The sequence below is a fragment of the Stylophora pistillata genome, chromosome 8, assembly GCF_964205215.1.
Source record: "Stylophora pistillata chromosome 8, jaStyPist1.2, whole genome shotgun sequence".
In the NCBI taxonomy this organism is placed as follows: Eukaryota; Metazoa; Cnidaria; class Anthozoa; order Scleractinia; family Pocilloporidae; genus Stylophora; species Stylophora pistillata.
Genome location: NC_142526.1, coordinates 30,876,715 through 30,897,671, shown reverse-complemented (window position 1 = coordinate 30,897,671; position 20,957 = coordinate 30,876,715). Strand labels below are relative to the sequence as shown.

The 20,957-nt window shown below is 37.3% G+C and overlaps 2 protein-coding genes across 3 annotated transcripts in view; one reads left to right on the top strand and one right to left on the bottom strand.

Moving 5' to 3' along the window:
* The window catches only part of LOC111322551 (inhibitor of Bruton tyrosine kinase), a 27,438-nt gene extending 16,600 nt beyond the window's left edge, over positions 1-10,838 (bottom strand). The window contains exons 1-14 of one of the 2 annotated variants that reach the window (XM_088729980.1): positions 10,396-10,838; positions 9,602-9,692; positions 8,830-9,000; positions 8,598-8,728; positions 8,319-8,429; positions 7,384-7,469; positions 7,094-7,184; positions 6,316-6,433; positions 5,706-5,746; positions 5,229-5,359; positions 5,000-5,120; positions 4,611-4,698; positions 3,895-3,936; positions 252-615 (exon numbers count right to left, since the gene is read on the bottom strand). In XM_088729980.1, the coding sequence (XP_088586106.1) occupies positions 252-615; positions 3,895-3,936; positions 4,611-4,698; positions 5,000-5,120; positions 5,229-5,359; positions 5,706-5,746; positions 6,316-6,433; positions 7,094-7,184; positions 7,384-7,469; positions 8,319-8,429; positions 8,598-8,728; positions 8,830-9,000; positions 9,602-9,692; positions 10,396-10,704 (1,895 nt within the window). In that variant the 5' untranslated portion in view covers positions 10,705-10,838. The remainder of the gene's footprint in view (positions 1-251; positions 616-3,894; positions 3,937-4,610; positions 4,699-4,999; positions 5,121-5,228; positions 5,360-5,705; positions 5,747-6,315; positions 6,434-7,093; positions 7,185-7,383; positions 7,470-8,318; positions 8,430-8,597; positions 8,729-8,829; positions 9,001-9,601; positions 9,693-10,395) is intronic. The other variant, XM_022925665.2, reaches the window with a different exon arrangement.
* A 114-nt stretch (positions 10,839-10,952) lies between these two features.
* On the top strand, positions 10,953-20,106 carry LOC111322576 (uncharacterized). The gene is given in 16 exon segments (XM_022925702.2): positions 10,953-11,252; positions 11,719-11,857; positions 12,991-13,173; positions 13,700-13,858; positions 14,485-14,580; positions 14,711-14,828; positions 15,530-15,714; positions 16,560-16,688; positions 17,058-17,123; positions 17,740-17,849; positions 18,123-18,186; positions 18,429-18,510; positions 18,776-18,890; positions 19,319-19,379; positions 19,724-19,768; positions 19,770-20,106. Coding segments are annotated over 16 exon segments (1,650 nt in total). The 5' UTR covers positions 10,953-11,208; the 3' UTR covers positions 19,824-20,106.
* The last annotated feature ends 851 nt before the right edge of the window (positions 20,107-20,957 follow it).

Genomic DNA, 20,957 nt, shown 5'->3' with positions numbered 1-20,957 from the left:
TTTGATTTCAAGGCTGTGCTCTAAGGAAATTTGAATGGAGCCCAGTGCTCTGAAACTGTGAAATCCAGGGTGCTCAGCATAATTATGCTTGTATGAAAAAACTAAAAATTCCCAAGTCACCCAAGAGCAAAAGTAAGGCACTGGGGCCCGCCAGGAACTGCTAAAACACAGCCTTGGATTTGTTGCATAATTCCCTTACCTCAAACCAATTCTGTCCCTGAACAATATTGTGCCACACTCTGTAAACCTACCCCTCCCTTGAAGAAACTTGAAGCACAGCACACCCTCTTGACTTGCTGTCTGTGAAGATTTGCTGTCCATGATGAATCAATGGAATCCTCTCAAGGTTGTATTCCACAAAGATATCTTTCTTTGCTTTTTCTTCAGCTAAACAACCCAAGGAAGTGGTACTGGGAAATGAGTGTGACAGTTTTTCATCTTTTTCTTTCAAAATCATGTTGATGAGGGGGGAGGACATTGGGGGCGATTGTGCAATTGTGTTTCCAGTGCTGAATTCAGACGAATTTGGAGGTGAACGGCATATTTTGTGGGTGCTCGTTTTCAGTAGAATGGGTTTCGCTCCACTAGGTTGGCAAATAAAAGCTTCACCATCATCTGTCATTGAAAACACAAGCCAATCCTTTTAAGCTGCAAATTTATGATAATCATAGTAACAGGTACAAAATGACTATAAGTCAATCACTTACAGGTAAGATTTTTATTAATAAAATAGAATGCGAGAAAAAGAATCATTACTAATATTAAGAAAAGTAAACTGAAAAACAGTGAATTACACAATGTAATTTTACAAAACAGTCATTGCTAATGTTGAAAAAAGTAAACTGAAAAACAGTGAATAATATGTGACCCTCTACGGGATTTCAGGGAATAAGGTGAACGCACGCACACGGCACGTTATAACACGCTCGCACGCTAATGACATGACACGCTTACTGTACGGTATGCGGATGACACAATTGACACAGGAGAGCGTGTTCGTAGCCATTGTTCATATCTGGTTAACACGGTAGAGCTTTGTTTTTGTAACACGCTAGATTTTTTGTTTTTCTACGGTAGAATCCTTAACACGCTAGCTTATCTTATACAACCCATCTTACTTCGTTAGTTGTGTTTGTCAGCTTCTTATTTGTGAGAATGGTGCTTGTAAAGTATATTACTCATACAGTATATAAACGAAAATAAAGAAAATCTACTGTCCTATTCCAAAGTTTCAATAAAAAAAAGCAAACATTCACGGCAATTTACGGCTCTTTGTCTCAGGATTTTCGCAAGTAATTCAGTGAGCAGGACGTGTTTCACAACTAGGTTCAGAGGAGCTCAGTTTGCACACATGAATTATTGTTTACTAAAACTTCTTACCTTGTAAAATATATATCCTTATTGTTTCACGCAATTACATGTACTAACCCCAGTATTGGATCTTTGTGGATCCTTTAGGAACAGATTTCTGGCTTCATGCCTCCTGATCAATGCGGTCGCCGCTCGTCACTCTATGCGAATCGGTGCTTGAAAATGAATAAGCGCTAGTTAGTCGGTGCAAAACGAAACTTTCCGAACGAGGCTGCGAATTACTGTACGGCGATCTTGGCATCTAACGAGCTCTTACTCTTTAGTGCTGCGGTATATACGTTTCGTAACACAACTGTAATGCGAGGATAATTAAAATCAAAATTGTGGAAGGTATGGTATTAACGAGTTTTTTAGTTCGCAAACTGAACAAACCTAAAGTTAACTCCTCTGGACCCTGTGCGTGCATTCACTTGCTTTTGAGAACACAGTTTACAAGCAGAATGATAATTATTGTGAAAAAAATATCAAAGTCTCCAAAATGGTTGTAATTTCAGACGTTTCGGGTGTATTAACCTTTCCTCATGGTGCGAGACAACTGTTAAAATACTCCCACAAGACGTCAAATGGAAGTGTGTGCACATGTTTACACTAACGCGCGCATATAATTATATAATTCGCAAAAATAAAGCTGAAATTGATAGTCCATTTGGCTGAACAGTTCCTAGCTGGAAAATCCCTCACCTATCAACGGTGGTAAAGTCATTCGCTTTGCATCATACAAGTTTGCTCTAATACAAAAGCTTACATTTGTCAACCACATATGGTTGTTACGAAAACTAACACCCCGAAAACGGGTGTGGACAAAACCTGGCCTAGGCCATGGCCTACCTTGTGGCCTACCCTGTGGCCTACCCTATGGCCTACCCTATGGCCTACCGGTGGTCAGATTTTTAAGAACATAAAAATAAAATCAGTAAGAGTGGAACGAACATGCTGGTGTACAATTATCTGTCTCTGAAGAGGGTGTACTAAGTGGTCGCTAACATGATTTTCAACGTCCGGGGGAACGTAACACTGCAAATATCACAGCACTCAACCATAACGGCAGGTTAAGGGGGAGGGGAGAGGAGGGGCCAATATTGCGTGGTCGCAGAGGATATACAAAATGGTGGCTTTATGATGCAGGCTGTCAGTTGGTAACATATAGTGGAGTGCTGGTGTAAAAATGTAATGAACGGTGTTATATTGGAGAGCATACATATCCAGGTAAGAAAACGCAAACATTACGTGCCAGGCCAATTTTTTAAGTGCCCTCAAGTGCTGTAGAGTATTGAATTTGCAACGAGCACCCCGGGACACGCACGCATCAACCGCCGTTGTAAACATTTCGCAAACTTTACTTGCTTTTCCAAAGAAAGGGCCAGTATTGCATTAATTTTAAAGGAGAGCTGATATGATGATGTTTGCTCAAAAGTTGCGTTTAACCGTTTAACCGGCTTCTGTTCCTCGATTTCCTCATTCTATCAGAAATTTATATAAGTTATATAAGAAATTTTGATTGGGATGTGGCCGCCAAAACAGTGGAAGAAAGTCGTTAGTAAGACAGTACTCAGGAAAACATTGAAAGGTTTCCAGCAATGCTATCCTTTTAAAAGTCTGACCACCGGTAGGCCATAGGGTAGGCCACAGGGTAGGCCATAGGGTAGGCCACAGGGTAGGCCATAGGGTAGGCCATAGGGTAGGCCATAGGGTAGGCCACAGGGTAGGCCACAGGATAGGCCATAGGGTAGGGTAGGCCATAGGGTAGGCCACAGGGTAGGCCATAGCGTAGGCCATAGGGTAGGCCACAGGGTAGGCCACAGGGTAGGCCATTGGGTAGGCCACCAGGTAGGCCACTGGGTAGGCCATAGGGTAGGCCACAGGGTAGGCCACAGGGTAGGCCATGGCCTAGGCCAGGTTTTGTCCACACCCCCCGAAAACTAAGACCTAAGACCTGCATTTGTGCTTGGCTAGCTACCTTCACAAGTTTACAATTTCAAGAGCAGAGGACATCGCTCGTTCGGCCCGTGTTTAGCAAGCTGCTTTAAGAAAACGAGAAATTCGAAAATAAAGGAAGAATCCAAAAGAAGGATTAAATGAACGGACAACAAGTCGAGACACTATTCTGTTTGGCAATTCATTGCCCGATGTTGCACTGGATATTGACAGCTAGAATCGTATTGGTGAGCTAATAGAAAGCCTTACAGCTTACGAAGTCCTGCTTGTAAAAAGCAAAAGAAACTTTAGCTTCAAAGAGCGTGCTAAAAATTTAACACGGTCACCATGTTGTACCATGCAAAAATGCAGGCAAGATCTTAACACGTTCCTTTGTCTCTACCATGCAAAGGAAGACAATGGCTGCGATGTTAATGAGGCAGGTAACTAACACACAGCTAACGTGTTAAAAGCTAGTTCTTTTGTTTTAGCATGCGAGCGTGCAGTGTCCGTGCGCTCACCTTATTCCCTGAAATCCCGTGGAGGGTCACATAATTATGATTGTGTAATTAAAAGAGGATTTAAAATTATGACTGAATGCAAACTTACCAGACACAATAAAAAGCTGTTTGCCAATAGCAAAATCCCTAACTGAGACATGAAATAAATAAGAGGAACAAGCTAAGATGCCAGAGGATGAACATAAATTATACCATCAAACATGTTAATAATTGTGCAGTACCACTCAGAAATGCATTAACCTAAAAATGGGATTTTTATTACTTCAGGGTTATTTACTAGAAAAAAACATCTTGAAACAAAGCGACACTTGAATTCATTCTGTTGTAAATAATTTAAAAAATTTTAACAATTATTTACCAAAGTGAAGGTGAATAGTGATGGATATCTACATGTACTGTGCCACAAACTGGCAAAGTAAATATCAACCACTTTCACCTGTCAGTAAATAACTGTTTTTTAGTATACACATTGTATCACACAGAAACCGAAAAAAAATCAGTCTGACTAGTACATTGTATTTCAATCTGTCATTATTCCCAAAAATAGTTGGAAATGAAGCTTTTGATTCACAATTTTGTCTCTTCTGCTGCTCAATTGTAAATAGTACTTGCTTTTCTCTTCTGAACTTGCCAATCAAACTGTAGTAATATTATTATGTTGATGATATTTACCCATTATTCCATGAAAACTAATACTTGATGATGCTCAAAAATTAAACTGTGTGTGAAACATTGATTAATCAATATTACTGAGAGTGTACATTCTACAAACTAAAGAATCTCCTGATTATGGACGAGGTAAACCTGTTAATGAACCTGTGATTTGTCGGTTATGATGCCAAGAACATTCTCTCAAGCAACTGCCAGTAAACTTGGGCTTCCACTGGAACACCTGTTTTTAATTAGCAAATTAATATAAACAAGAATTATGTTAATGATTACCAGTAGTAAGGACTTATTTTAAGCAACCTTAATTTTTTAAAGCTGAGCTAAAATAGAGAATATCATAGAAAATTATGCAATTTGTCTGCTTTTTAATGGGAAAAACATTGTCAAATCAATTAATAAATATGCATTGTTAATGAAGCATGAGGTCTAGATGGCTGGATACGGGCAGAGTTCCTTGTATGTACTAAGGTCTTTGTAAATAATGATCTTGAACACCAAAAATAGTTGTGGATTGACTAACCCACCTTCCCTCTAGAGTTCAGCAATGTCACAGCAAGTTCATCAGCAAACTTTTTGCTGACTTCTTGTGGAGATATCATATCAAGCTCACCTCCAACCACAGCCATATGAACCAAGTCAGTGAACCTTAAGGTGAAAGAAATGAAGCAATTTAAAAAAAAATTGAACTATTCTTGACTACTTCTTTCATGCTAAGTGCATTACATTTTGGTAACAATGCCACGTATTTCTTACCTAGATATTATCTTGCGACAAATGTACTGGTTTAAAAGGAAGATATCTCCCTTGTCAGTTGCACATACTGTAGCTCCATCACTACAGGTCACTTTATTGATGGTGACATCTTTATCAGCCAATCCACTAACCTAAAGTAATAAAGACGCAAAAAAAACTTTTTATCTCTAGGATGAAGGAGCTGAGCAGAATGCAGTAGTAAATTAAAGAGCTTTAATCTAGAAGGAAGAAAGCTGGCCTTCTCTCTGGCCTCAAATAGTTTCAGGTTCACTGAACATTAAACCACAGTGCAATGAATTAACCTATCAGAATAAATGCAGGAATTTATAGTGGACACTGTAAAAGAAAAATTAATATTACCTATTTTTTACAAATTGCAGTCCTCTGACTGTATTCAATACCTACAGTTCTGTAATAAGAAGTTATTATCAATTAACATACAATGTATTTAATAAACAAAGAACAACTTTTAGTTACCTGACGAGGAAGTGTTTGGTATTCTTCTCCTTTTTGATGGCCTACAAAAAGAAAGTAATGGAGATAATTTATAGTGTTACATTGGACCAGTAATATTTTCAAATGATTAATCTAAAAAACAAGCACCACTCTCTATCAGGTACAAAAATTAAAACCTGACATGCCTTAGTGAACAGCTTTTTTTGCACAGTTGATTTAATTTAATTTAATAGCTTTGTCAACCGGCAGGGACACCACAACAGCTAGCGCCAATTACTGCGGGCCCAATTAACCCACCCATCCCAACCCATGGGAGGACATCCATCATACAGTAATCTTGTGTGTGGGAAATTAACATCTCCTACCCCAACCCTGCAGGAGACGGGACCTCCATTTATTCATCCCTATCCAAGAAGACTAGAATATCTAACCATTTCTTGATGTTATAGAAAGGCAGCAAATTCTTCTCAATTATTTTAAGACCCCAAGTGTTGGTCTGGCCGGGGCTTGAACCCTAGACCTCCTGCACAACAGTCCAGCGCTCTATCCATTGAGCTAACCGGGAGGCGGTTGAAGCATTTTTCCCATTTTTTTCAAGTTCCCTTCAATCTTGAAAGTAAACTATTCTTACCCAGTTGCCCAGCATTAAGGCCACAGGAGTAAACTTCATGTTTAGTGAAGAAAACTGAGTGATATCGCCCTGCTGCAGCCCCAACAATATCTTTGCCCCTCCACACCTTCAGGTGTACCTGTCCAGTTGAACACAATTTTTAAGCCAAAAAATGAAATAAACTTTAAAAAACAATTATAAAAAGTGTGTGTGCGTGTGTGTGAATGTGCATGTGCATGTGTGAAGTTATTTCATTGTATCATTCTGTAATAACCAGTTTAACCTTTTGCACCATAACATATTCTCCACATTATTCTCCACACTATTCTTAATACATATCCTATGGTGCTGACAAGGAAAATTTGTGTAATGTTCAATATTAATCAAAAGCTTCTTTTGATTGAGTGGTGATCATTTCCTTTATTCTCGTGACCTTAATCCATGATTTGGGGGTCATATTGTAAGGAGAAATTAGATACTGGTCTCTCTTGGGGGTCAAAGGGTTCATAAAATTAATGATACAAAAGTAATGTTTGCAGGGTTACAGCTAAGAAATTACCCTGCCAGCTGAGATTTCAAGTGAGATGGCTCAAACGTGGTGAATGACTGGAAGTTTGTAACCTCAAAAGTGCCCGTTGTGCTTGTAACCAAGTGATCCCCTGCCAAAAAATCCAGCCAGTGATCGCCGCTTTTTCCTTGGGCAAATTTCACTGGCAGCTGGTGCTTAGCGACAACCCTGGTATGTTTTAATCTTCAGAGTTTACAAATAGTGAGTAAATAGTCACAAAACTATAATCACCATTTTTGGTAAAAGGCACTGTTTTGGCAGAGGTGACTGTCCATGTCCAAGCTGATGAGAATCATTTAGACCAAATGTGTAAACTGAGTGGCTGAAATAGAAAGAGAAGTTTTACTCAGTAAATTTGTCAATTAATAATACATTTTGTAATGTTTCAGGGACATACATGCAAGTAAAGTGCTGCATCCCATTCATTACTTATTGTATGGCAAATACTTTGTTAATGTTTCTCAAGTTTTAAAATGAATATTTCAGAAAATCTTTTGTCGGAAATCCTATTCTCCACTTACTCATCTGTGACTACCACTGTATGATCCTGGCCAGCAGCAATTGACACACACTTGATTCCCTGTAAAGCTTTTATCTCTTTTACCACCTACAGTGTACAAATTAACAAATAAAATATATTGAAATTAAGCAAAGCCTTGTACACTATGCTTTCTTTATTTGGAATGAAGTAACAGTACGAGGGCCACAAATTTACCAACTGTTCTTAACTGTAATGTGTCACCTTCAGTAAAGTTATTTTTTTAAAGTGACACACAGCAGTTTCTGATAAAGAGTCTGGAGGCAAGGATGCTGGCAAGTTCATGAGGTTGTATAATGAGTTAGTTGAGTATAAAGGCAAAGTTAAAGATTGCAAAAATCAACCTATTCTGTTAAAGTTTACTTTGATTGCAGTAACATCAAGGTAGTACATAGAGAAATACAGGTACAAGATTGTACTCTGCCTCAGATGGGACACACCCAACTTCAATACAAGGCTACTCTCCTCACAATTTCACCAGGTTTCCCTGGCAGTTACACAAAATCCATTTTACTCCTGGGTGGAGAAAGGCACTCTGAGAATTACAAACTGTACATGTAGATGTCTTGTTCAAGAACCCAACATAAAGATCTGGCTACAGCCAAATCATAGACTTTTTGATTCTACAACTAGCACACCAACATGAACCACTAGGCTCAGCTGCCTCTGTCCCATTTTAACCCTTTGGACTCTAACATCAGTATGCATATTCTCCATTCTGTTCTCTATACATTTCCCAATGTGCTGACAAGGAGAATTTGTTACACAATCATGAGTTTCTTTAATTCATGATAATTTCCTTTTATTCTAATGTGACATGAATGGTTGATTCAGGGATGATATAGCAAGGAGAAATTAAATGCTAATCACTATTAGGGGTGCCACAAAAATTAAAAGTTTATGAGTCGTGCCACTAACCAGATGAGTCCCTTCATTACCATGCCCCAGTCTACCTCCTCTGCCGTGACCACAGGTGAAGACTCTGCCATCCATGCTCAGGAACACAGAGTGAAACTTACACATGACAACCTACAGTAAATATAGAAACAATGTTTAAATGATTAAACTAATTACACAAACCAAAAATATTTTTTGTCATTCAATAATGCACGGCACAATTATGTTTGATATGTTCATGCCACTAATGACTGCACAATGTTTGTGGCAAATTTCATACACACTACAGACTGTCTGTACCTCTTTGAAAGAAATTTTTGTGTCTCCTTGGACATTTTCAACAATTTCAGGTGTATGTCTTGTGCTCTCATCTCTGTGACCAAGGGTGAAGTTTGTGTTGGATCCCCAGGTAAATAACTCCATTTGATAGGCTTGTAGAAAAGAAAAATCATTTAATAATCATACTGTATCCTCCAAGTCCTATCATTAGTATTATTTTTTAATAACTGTGCAATCAGGGTATAAGATTTACCTTCAGACAAAAGCTTGACATGATCCTTTGGAAAATGCCCTCGTCTTCCATTTAAATGACCAGTCCAGTAACTGCCATCATTTATGTGAATGTCCCTTATGATATCCCCAACTTGTAACTGAAGTTCATCTTCCAGAGAGGATTCATACGGTGAAAAAACTTGAGCTTGAACTGTATAGCGTTGGCAAAAACACACAGTGAGTTATTAGTGATTGAAAAGATGTTTTCAATCACCATCTCCAAAGTGAAAGAAGAATAGCAGTCCAGAGTACTTGAAGCCAGAAATAATTATGTTCCTTCTTACAAACAATCAATTTTGTTAAACTTAGAAGGGATTAGGGCACAGTGTTAACAGACAGCTTTTGAACCAAGTGGCCCATGCAACTGGATTATGTCTGGGAATAAATATTGCTATTTTCCCTGGCTAGGATGCAAGTCTACTGCAGGTTTTCCTCTCGCCATTTTGTCAAGTCTCCCAGACAGTTACACATTGCCGCAGTTTTTACTTGCACTTCTGAACTGAGAGAGGCATTGAAAGAGCAAAGTTTCTGGCCCAAGCACACAAGACAATGGCCTGGAAAGGACTCAAAAGGGCTAAAACCCAAACTTCTCAATTTGGAATCCAGTGCAATGTGCTGATACATACAGCTGTCTTATACTCATGAATCGAACAACAACCTCTAAACATTTGTACTTTCAATTACCTTAACTCTTATTTTTTTTCTTTTAAACTTCCGATTAAAAAAAGAATTAAAAAAGGAACAAAACCCACCTCCTTTTACAATTTGGAATGGTGCATCCAAGCGAATAAGATCCCATGGAGTGAGGCCTTCCTGGTCATACCAACCCAGATCTGAGCCAAGCTTTATAATGAACAATCAGGATGATAATTGAAAAAAAAAAAAGTTGAGTTGTCCACCCTCCATTGGTTGTTTATCATGTTAACACTACTGGTTATGTTTGTTTTGACTTGGTTATGGTTTACTTGAAGGTAATTGTACATGTACTTTGATGTTACATTGGATCAACTTCAATTTTCAAAGTAGGCATACATCGGTTCCATATTAACATGAATCACTTCCAAGCATATATAGGCACATACACAAACTGTAAAATAAATGTAATAGCATATATCATTATCCAACTGTGCTTCGTAGAGTACAAATAATGTCCAAGACAAGTACAAACATCTTGCAGTATTATTTTGTACTCCAGAGAATCATAAATAAATATCCACGAAATTCACCTGTACTGAAATAACAATTTGGCGTGTTAGATAATAAATCTCTTATCAAATGTTTGTTGTGTAGTAGTGCTGAATATTATGACGAAATTGTAGGGCGTCAAAATATGGCACAACTCGTAAAAATACTCAGCGATACTACACAACAAATCGTTTAATAAGATAATGTATTAATAAGCTTACATGTATGTGTTCTTACTCATAATATAACTTCATTTGTCCTAAAATACCTAATCGAAAAATAAAAAAAATTAATTGAAATCTTCTCGGTATATTACAAAAATGCATTTTATTTTCAACAGATAAGAGTGTGAAGTGTGTACCTGAATCAACTTGACAGCTGAGTCTAGATATCCATAGAACAAGCTTCTGTGGAGAGCGGTCCAGCCGGACTCCAGATCTTTCGATCCCACGTCAAGACCTTGATCTTTCACCAGCCACTCCAAAATGTCGCCTTTGCCGCAAGATGCTGCCACGTGTAAGGCATTCCGACCAAACTGATCCGACACGCGCGCAAAGTTCGAGCAGATTCGGGGCAAGATCGCTCGAATCGTTGCAGCATCTTCCTTCGTAATCGCGGATAGCACCAGATCGGCGTGCTTGGTAAGGCGACATTTTGGTGTGCATTCCATTATTGATGGCTTGTTCGTGCACCATCGTAGCTACAGAGCAAACATTACGATATATTTTGGCAAAACAGCCAAAAATACGAAGGTATTTACCTTTACAAACTAGCCGCCATTTTGAATCGACACGTAGCAAGGTACATAAGTTTCGCGGGCTCTTTGTTGAGAAAATAAAACCTCCTCTCATTGGTCATGGTCAGGTGCTTTCCTTTTCGACCAATGAGAGGTATTGTAAGTTTATTGATCGTTCTTAGAAACATCTGGTTCCTATAAACAATATGGAGGCTAATCGAAACGAACCAACAGAGTGAACTGCTCATTTTCCTACCGATCTTACTTCGGTATTCTGAGCGATTGTTCCACAAACAATTGAGAAATTTTCGTAGTCTAAGTTTGTTCATGTCCCAGTTTTTAGAACATCGCGAAGAAACCGAGTAGTTCAAAACCGTATCAAAGTTTGTAGACGGAAGATTTCGACTGCGTGCATTCTAAATTAACAGTAATAAAATCATGGACAATAACAAGACTCAAACGTTATCACGAAACCCAACAAGGTAAGCAAATTGGTAAGTTAATGTCACGAATTCACAGCGAACGCAGAAAATACGAAGCAATTGAATTGATATGTCATTCTGTCCGCGCCCTTAAGGGCTGCATGCCTGACGTGGACGGTTTCAGCCTGATCGTCCGGGAGAGAGTAGCTTGTCCTAACAAGAACTGTTGTTGGAAGTCGTGACTGACATTTTGGCAACCTGAGAGGAAATCATCATCGACTCTGACGAAGTCCTGCGCTAAGGTTGTCGAAGCTTCAGTTACTTCTGCCGACAACAGTCGGAATCAGGATGCAGGAATACATGAATACAGGAATCAGAAATACAGGAATCAGAATGGATGAATCACTCCGTTGTCCAAAGCAGTCTATCCTCTGGGCTCAGTAATTGTTTTGCTTTCTCGCTCGAGAGTTTTAATTGATGTTTACATGTACGTAGCATTTTTTTTTTATTCCATGTTTTTTTTAAGGAAACTTTTGCAGTCAACATTTCCACCAATGATAGTGGACTATATGTCAAGTGCTGATTTGTCCAAACATCTGGATAGACAAATGTCAATTCATGCTGAAAAATATAAGGAACCAAAACAAGATGAAGAGTTTGATGAGGTACATGTACTGAAGCATCAAATCTCTTTCCTTTTTTCTTTGGGACTCTTCAACAAATATAGTTGTATCATTTTTTTACAAAAAAATGAGCATGTAGCATCTGAAAATAAGAAAAATATATGTTATATTGTAAGTTCTTTTTTGTTAAGTGTGGAAAATGAAGAAGCAGGATGGTTAAAGGGCAGAGCACTGGCAAGGCGATCATTATTTTCTCCAGAAAAACCCCTTAACTTTATGGTGCCGGAAAATCTCCATCATTGTTATCAATAAAAAAACAGTTAGTTACCCCATAGCAAGTGAAAAAAATATTGTGGTGCAAAATTACCCAGGTTAAAAAAATTGTACCTAGTGAAAAATAAAATTTACCTTTAAGTTAGAAAAAAAATTACCTGCAACATATATTAAGAGAGCTGTATATGATTATACCATATTTCCACGAATAAGTGCAAGGGTGCTTATTTAAATTTTGGGCTTAAAGGAGGGATGCTATTTGAAAAGAGGGTGCTCAATCAATGGGGCACTTACATTAAGGTAGCATAACAATAGGACTAAAATGATAAGAATAGATATCAGTCAATCAATCAATCAAACTTTATTTAAAGAGGGTGACACTTAATAGTTAAAAAAACTAATGAACTTGTGGCCCTCCATAAACATTGTTACAATTTTAAAAAAAACTATTATAATTAATAACCTAATTAAGAATTTAATTAAAACTTAATTAAAAATCACAATTTACAACATAAGTTACACATAGTTATGTTTTAGCACCTCTAACTGCAAGCACTTGGAGATAGAAATAACTGGAACAGAACATTAACTATTCTGAGCTGTACTGATTCTACTATAATTGAAGCTTAAAAAGTTGTAAATAAAGTAGCAATAGAAACAGTTTTTCCTTGTTTTCCTACCATTTAGAAAGTGAGGGAGCTTGGGGGGCACTTAATCTAGAGGGACCCTTGTACTTTCACATTATAGCCTATGTGGTGGGTGCTTATCAGAGCAAAGGAAATACGGACAGTATTTGAAAACCAGGAGTATTAAATTTTGGTAGAAGTGTGCTATCAGGCAAGCAGAGGGCATGGCTCACCTGCTAATTTTGGCCTCACTCATTTGGACTTTGTTATTTAAAGGTGAAAGAAAAGAAGAAGATTAAACGAAAAGCCAGTAAGCTCAAGAAACTGCCATCTCAACATGGAATGATTCTTCAGGGATCTGATAAAAGACTTCAACAGAGCATGACAGTAGTGCAAGATGAGGAGGAAGAAGAACTGGACGAGGAGGAACAGGAACATATCAGGAAGATGAAAGAAAAGGTAGTCTACATGAAATAAATAGCCACCTGTATAGAACTCTCTCTTGTATAAGATTAAAGAGATCAAGTTTTTTTAAGGACATATATGGTGTAAAAAGAAGTTATGAGATGGTGAAAAATTTTGATAGAGAATTATAATTACTACATATTTTAATTATTGTTCTGACTTTAATTTAAGTGTTACTGTAACAATAAAAATTATTATAAGATTTTTACCTTTTGAAAACTGGAGAGTAAAGAATGATACAGCTGTATATAACTGACTTTATGAATTGGAGGTATCAGGGGCCTACTTCTAGTAAAACTTGGAATCTAATGGACCCAAAAAGTAGATTTTTCTTTGCCATCTTTCATTGATTTCCCTATCAACAATTTGACAGATTTGAAATTCAAACAATTACAAAGATATCAGGTACCAATGATTTAAGAAACAGAATGGACTGATGTTTGAGTGGAGACTCGCATTATTATTTCATTGAATTAGATTTACTAGTAATAAAGATAATTAATTTTGTACTACATTTTAGGCGCATGATGAGTTGGTACAAGGTCTTCTGTTATTACGTGACTATTACAAAGCAGAATATAAAAAAGCCTTACAGGATAAAGTGGATCAGCAACGAAGAAGCCAGCAATTAAGGAAACTTAAATGTGAAGAAGAAATGAAAGCTGCAGAACATCAACAGGTACATGAGGGGGGCATAGGGGTCTATTAGAAACTGCCACAAAAAAAAAAACATCAGTTCTAAAACTGCAAAATTGCAAAAACTTTGATCAAAACCAAATAGCTCAGTAAAACCTTTTAAAGAAGATCAATTTTCACATCCCAGTTATCAAAAACCAGTGTAATCGACATGATACAGTGGTGACAAGTAAAACATACAGAGGTTTTGTGGATCGAGGTACATAATTGCCACTCATAATTCAAATTAAGAGAAACCTGGAACCCAATTTGAAAAACTGAACACCTCATAAGACACCAATCCAAAAACAGCATTTAACTTAGCATTTTTGACAAAAACCAAAAGCCAAATGTTAAAAAAACAGAAAATCAGCAATGAACACCAAAACTGAAAAACTGAAGTTTTTGAGCACAAAAGCAGAAAAAACCGAGCTAAAAATAGCCAAAACCATAAAACCAAAAATCCCAATATCCCCCCTCATACGTTTAGAGATTCCATATTATATTAACTTTACATTTAATTTTACTGGTATTTGCTACCCAGACTGTTTAGAATTCTGTGGACTTTCATAAGTATGTATACAGCTATATGTATTATTCAATTACATTAAAAATTAATTATATCCACAGGAAGTAATGCAGCATAAAGTTGTTCGCAAGCTTCCAAGGTCCATTGTCATCAATGATGTCCAATTCAATAAAGGTTTGCAAACAGACTTTTACAAAGTAAGTATACCTCTAGCAACTACATGCATGTACACAGCAATGTGATGGAGTCGGCATAATTACACGGAGAGTTACAGACTTCAGTCTATTCTTAAAAATATCATTTTCATGTTTTTGCTCTTTTGTCTAGATGATTAGTCTTGAAAACCAAATGAAAAAGGAAGGATTTCTAAACAAAAGCCATGAGATCAAAGAATTCTGGGAATTTATCACTGTGCCAGAAAATTTGGAAGATGTTCTTGAAGATGGTAAATGTTTGATGTGAAAAGATCATTATGTTTTACATAGACTTAAAGATAATCTTAATATTTGATTTCTAGATATGCCCCTCCCACTCCAATGGCAGATACATAATACAGAGCTCTGTAGCAGTTGTAGAAAATTTAAATTCTTTAAAATGTGTGTATCTTTAAATCATTCATACCCCTAAATTTGACTAGCATCTTATTTTTCCTTATAATTAATGTCATGCCTGAATCACACATTATGGATACAAGAATAAAGGAAATGATCACCAACTAAAGGATCTTGTAATTTGGTTATATCAACTAAGTTGAAATTGTAAATTGGCCTCTGTAAAGAGTTAAAAAGCTGACTCTTTGAGTGTTAGCCCTTCATCAGAACAAATAACGAAGGGCTAATGCTCAAAACGTCAGATTTTTAACTTTTTCACTCTGACTCAGCACAGTTTACTGACTTTTGTCTGAAAGGAACTCTTGATTGTTCCACAAATTCTCCTCATCTTGTCAGCTCCTTAGGAAATGTATAGAGAAGAGGAATTAAGCCAAATATGCGTACTGATCTTAAGGTGTAAAGCAGTAATATTATTATAATTCTGTAATTAGGTTTGAAGTGTTTACAGCATAAAAGCCACGTTACAGTACATGTAGTGCTGTTTAAATGATCATTTTTAAATGATCATTTTTTTTAATGTACATTTTTTTTGTAGGTCAGCTTTCATGGGAAAGAATAAGAAACTTCAACAAAGAACACAACAAGAAAGCATTGCTGACTCAAGATGAAGAAATTACATCATCTCAACAGGCAAAACAGACCAGCACGAAAAAATTTAAAGGTGGTACTGCTGTCTCAACGTGGAGGAGTACCACACATGGGATTCGCACAATACTTACTGTGAGTGCCATTAATATATATTACTTTACTTGTTGTGCAACTGAAAATTTTTTTTTAACTTAACTAAATATTTAAGACCCCCCAGTTTGCTCATGACAATTAGTTAGAGCGCCGGATTGTGTTGTGTGGGAGGTCGAGGGTTCGAGTCCTGGCCAGACCAGTACTCATGATCTTAAAATAATTAACTGATGAAAATTTGCTACCTTTCTATAATATCAAGAAATGGATAGATATTCTAGTCTTCTCAGATAAGGACAAATAAACCGTAGGCCCTGTCTCCTGCAGGGTTAGGGGTAGGAGACGTTAATTTCCCACATTATGAGATTACTGTGTGATGGATGTCCTCCCCTGAGGTGGGATGGGTGGGTGTTATTATTTCACAGGGCCCCATTTAAACTAGCAATTTGCTAAACTGGGCTACCCTGTATAAATATTCGTAAATACAATACAATACAATACTATACTATAGTTGTGAATGTTGCTTTATTTTGATGTTTTGGTTAGAAAAGTGACTAAAAGCCTGAACATAAGATATTTAACTAGACATGACTGTATAATGTGGAGTAGAACTGCAGTATAGTATAGATTAGACAATGTACTAACCATGTGCAAGTAGAAGATAAGTTGCATGGCTTAGTTATCCTTTTTTAATTTTTTTTTTTTGTGTGTGTGTGTGTGTGTGTGTCTGTGTGTAAATCAGTTTCAGAGCTTAAACTGTAACTTACATCCAAACTTGTGCACAAAGTCGGTTAACAATTCAAAACAATGTATATTTACAAAGAGCTACTTTTTTAATTGTTGCACATGTATAAATCTCTAACTTATTTTCTAATTTTCACTTTAAGCCCTCCACTCCTTGCTCAGGTGTTGCTAGTGGAAGCAGGAAGTCAAGTGCTCATGTTTCTAATGGAAAACAGAAGGCAAAGAAGACGCCAACCCCAGCAATGATACCAATTGAACAAAAATTCCCCAAGGTAAGCAGTAGTGACAGGGGTTCCATTTAAACATCTCTCGCACTGTCCCCCATATCTCTCTTATAGGTATGTTAATTTTGACTTACATGTCAAGTTCTTGACTGAATGTTGAAAAGCTAACAACTTAACGAAAGGCAACAAATTTGCAGTTGAAAACATGTTTCCTGTACTGCGTGAGCATGTTCAGGAACTTCCAGCTATTTATATGCCTTTATTGGAACGTTTTTGCGAATTTTCTCAGAACGTAAAGAAACCAGCTTAGAAATTGGGTCAGGAAACAGACGTTCATGTTATTTAAGCACCGACAGAAAAAATCCCTCATGAATTGTTGTTTAATCAATATATATGTTTCTTCGACTCCATTTTCAGGTGGAATTCCCTCCATTAGCAGCCTACAGATTGGAGTTTGGTGAACCAGACCCAGACCCTGAAGAGGTAAAGAATGCTACAGTTTGTGAATAGTCCTTTTTACAGTTGTGTGCTTGGTTGCCAAGCCTTTGAACAGGAGTGAGGCTAGAGATGACCTTGTTATGATACAAACCTTGCTGCCTTTCAAATGTAAATCACTTTGTTATCATGCTAACTAGATACAGGTCTCTATCACAACAAGGTCATCTTTAGCCTCACTCTGAATCAAAGGCTTGGCAACTAAGTACACAACTGTAAAATGGCCTATTAAACTAACTTTATTAATCACTTACCACGACAAAAGTCAATGGTCCAAGTTCTTCTGGAACAACTGGAGAAAGCTCTTCTTTGTGAATGCGCCACTTTAAAATCCAATTTCTTTATTTCAGAATTTGTTTTATTGAGCAAAAGAACAATGCACCTGAAACTTTAGTTAACTTGCCACGGTTTTCGACAAGCTCGGATCGTTTGGTCGAGGGTGTGTGTCTTGCCAACCTCGGACTACACCTGAGTAGAGTGGAGGTGGACTAGTAGCCCTAAACAAGAATGTATTACATAGTCCTGGGGTGAATTAGCATTTAGACGCTTTGTTAGTTGTTGGAATATTGTTTAGTTCGTATATATTTGTCCTCGTATTTAACAGGTACGAAAGCAAGAAGAAGTTAATAAAAGGTTACAGGCAAGAAATAGTCTGAAAAGAACCTTAAACACGATGTTTTCACATGCCTTGGCTAACAGAGCCGCTACGCTGAGGTATTCACCAATCCCTTTAATTTTTTAACGTTCAACCGTAAAGTTGATTCGAAATCACATCCCTTTTATTAGTCTTTTAACTCTCATGATCTGATTGTTAATTCTTTCCCCTAGCTGCTTCATAATGTAAATTCAGTAGTTACGAAAATTTTGGTGTTAAGGCAAACTAACAAGTTGTACCTGATAAGTTAAAGTATTCTCATTACCTGTTTGCTGGGTTATGTATGGATGATGTAGATATCGCTGTTGAAATCATTTACTAATATTTATCAGACTGATGGATAAGAATGAAGACTATAATTTTGAAAACCTTTCTGGAGCTTCAAATATGGATGAGGTAAGTAAATTACGTTTTCCTCTAACTTTTTGGCAACATTTTTTCGCCACTATCTGTGATCATCGGGCCTTGGTACTAGTCAACATTCTCCGATTTATTGAATGGTCTCTCAAATTCCTCAATAGAACGCCAGAAGCGAAGTAGTCAAACCAAAATTGGTTTGTCCAAAAGACTATTAAAGATGTTAATGATTGCTCTTGCTGCAGTATCTAACAATTTGTTAATTTATTTTTCAACCGTAGTTTCACGACTTGGCTAGTGTTCAGTTTAAACCGAGAACAAGCGCCATAAAGAAACAGTCGGCAAGGACATCCAGTGGCAAAGGTAAAGCTAACTTAATGAAATGTAGAACATTTTACTTGACTGAGATATGGTTTTGTTTTCCTTGTGTACCATCCTCACGGTCAATGAGATTAGATTCTCAAGGTTGTGTAGTTTAAAAGAAACTAAAACCATTGAAAGCGCTTTGTAATAGGCCGATTTTTTAATTTTATTAATTTTTTATATAACCATTCAAGAAAGTGAAACAGCTAGGAACCAGTTGTAACTCTTTCTTCCTTTTCGTCACTCTCTTTCGATTTTCTTCTAGGGGAGAAGTGTAAAACTGATAGTACTAAGAGTGCCAGAAGGAAAGCTAAGATTCCAGAAAGTGATAATCCAGATGGAAGTGAATCCAGAGCCGGTTCTCTCTCTCCTAAAGAAGAGTAAGTTTCGCATTTCGTTTTCCTTCATGGTATCAAGGTTGATATGTAAAGTAATGAGAAATAATAAACATTTAAAAAAGAGAGATTAGATTCTTGTTGAGGAAATTCGAACGTCAGCTAGTCTCGATTTCGCGTTTAGAAGCCTCATCAATAGACCTGAATAGAGTTCGTTGGCGAGTCAGGCCTTGTACGAGGTTGTTACAGTGATCGCGGAAAACTACGATTCGTAATCCATCATCCCTAAGTTCACCCTTTTGATAGTCAGCTCCCTCACCTTGTTTGGTGGGTTTTTGGGTCAGTTAATTACCGACCTCTTCACTGATGCTCCTCCAAAAATCAAGGATATTAACGTTGAACGTGTCCTAGATGGAAATGTTAATTTTTAAAATGTCCCACGTAAAAACCAATTTATTTTATAGTTTTCATAGCTTGGTGGTGGAGCTACCACCGCTCACCCTAAATCAGCTTTCCACTCGCTGCACCGTCAGGGTAAGTGCCATTTGCAGACGATCCCATTCCCATTGCTTGAATTTACCTGGTAAACCACTAGATGGCTTAAGAATTTCAACAATGAGTTCATAGTGTCGGCGATCCCCCTGTTAGCTTGTAGAAAAAAGGTCTTATTCGTTCATCGATTCTTTTCCGTAAATAGCGCAACCTTTGCGGCGCCCCTTTTAGCTCTATGCTCGTACAGGATTAAATTCATACAATATAGAAAGCCATCTTCTGTAAACTGACTTTGACGTGGAGAACTTTAACTTGTGACGGTTTTATCGCTTGACGACACAAACCCTAACCTCATAACCTATTTGTTGTTGTATGTTTTCCCTCAGGAGGCCAAATGTCTGAGTTCGTTTTGGGTCAACCCAATGACCAAAAAAAAAGAACTTGAACAGCGGTGAAAATCGAAATTCCACAGAGTTTGTGTCCTAACTTGTCTCGGAGAGTAGAGTATTGACAACCTCAAAATGAAAGGGCAGAAATTGTGACATTGTGGGTTTACAAATGAACAAACTCTGTCACCAACTAACTGGTGTACGTGGAACATTCGAATGCCGGAGAGGACACTGAAGGCGATTTTGCCGAGTGGCAAAGATCCTGTTGGCTCCAGTCTCACTCGTTCTATATTCTATACGTCATACGCGGTTATTTTAACATGGGATCTGACTGTATAAATAAGTATCAAAGGAGAACAAATTAAAGATATTTTATTTCAGACTGTGTTCTGAGTGTGTACGTTTCTCTACCTCCTCAATTTTCCAGAGCGTGCTCGAGCATACCCAAAGTGTGTCATGACAAGAATTATGCGCAGTAATATTGAAAAAAAGGAAAGAAAATGAAAAGGCTTTTATTGTTAGTTTAGACTTGAGTACGAACATGTACCATTCATTGTATGGCGATTTTATCTTTTTAAGACTAGAAATATGAAACTACGATTTGTAGAGTTAGCATCAGTTTTTAAAATAAAACGATACTTTTCTAAAGAAAAAATCTTTGAAGGACCGATTCATAAAATTCTCTGTCCCTAATTAGCCTTCGTAGAGGTCTACACAAGGTTATAAAAGGCAGTTTGATCGTATTTTCGCATCACTTTTCGATTTTATGGTATAATGTGTAAAAAGGGGACACGAAAAGCGTGAAAGAGGAGGAAATCTCAGAGTTGAATGATGATCAGCTGCATTGAAAAATTAACTCAGTAATCTTTCGTGTACACCGGCACGAATTCAATTGCGTGAGTGTTATGTTAATAGTTGGCCTCCGGCCCGCCATAACTTTCGTCAGCTGTTCAAATCGAAACAATTGTCAGCATCTTCTAGAATGCTGGTGACAAATTGGATTGAATCAGTTTCACAGGGAGCCTAAATATTCAATATTTTGTCAATCGCACGCAAGTCCTAGCCGAGTCGCCTTCGAGAAATTCAGTTGCGATTCAGTAAATTTGTTGTTTAATGCTATTTTCTATTCTTCTTTTTTTTTTTTTTTTTTTTTGGTTTGTGTTGTTTTTGTTTTGTTTTTATTTTTTTCTGCTTTCTTTCCATGAAATAAACAAAAAAACATAAACAAAGC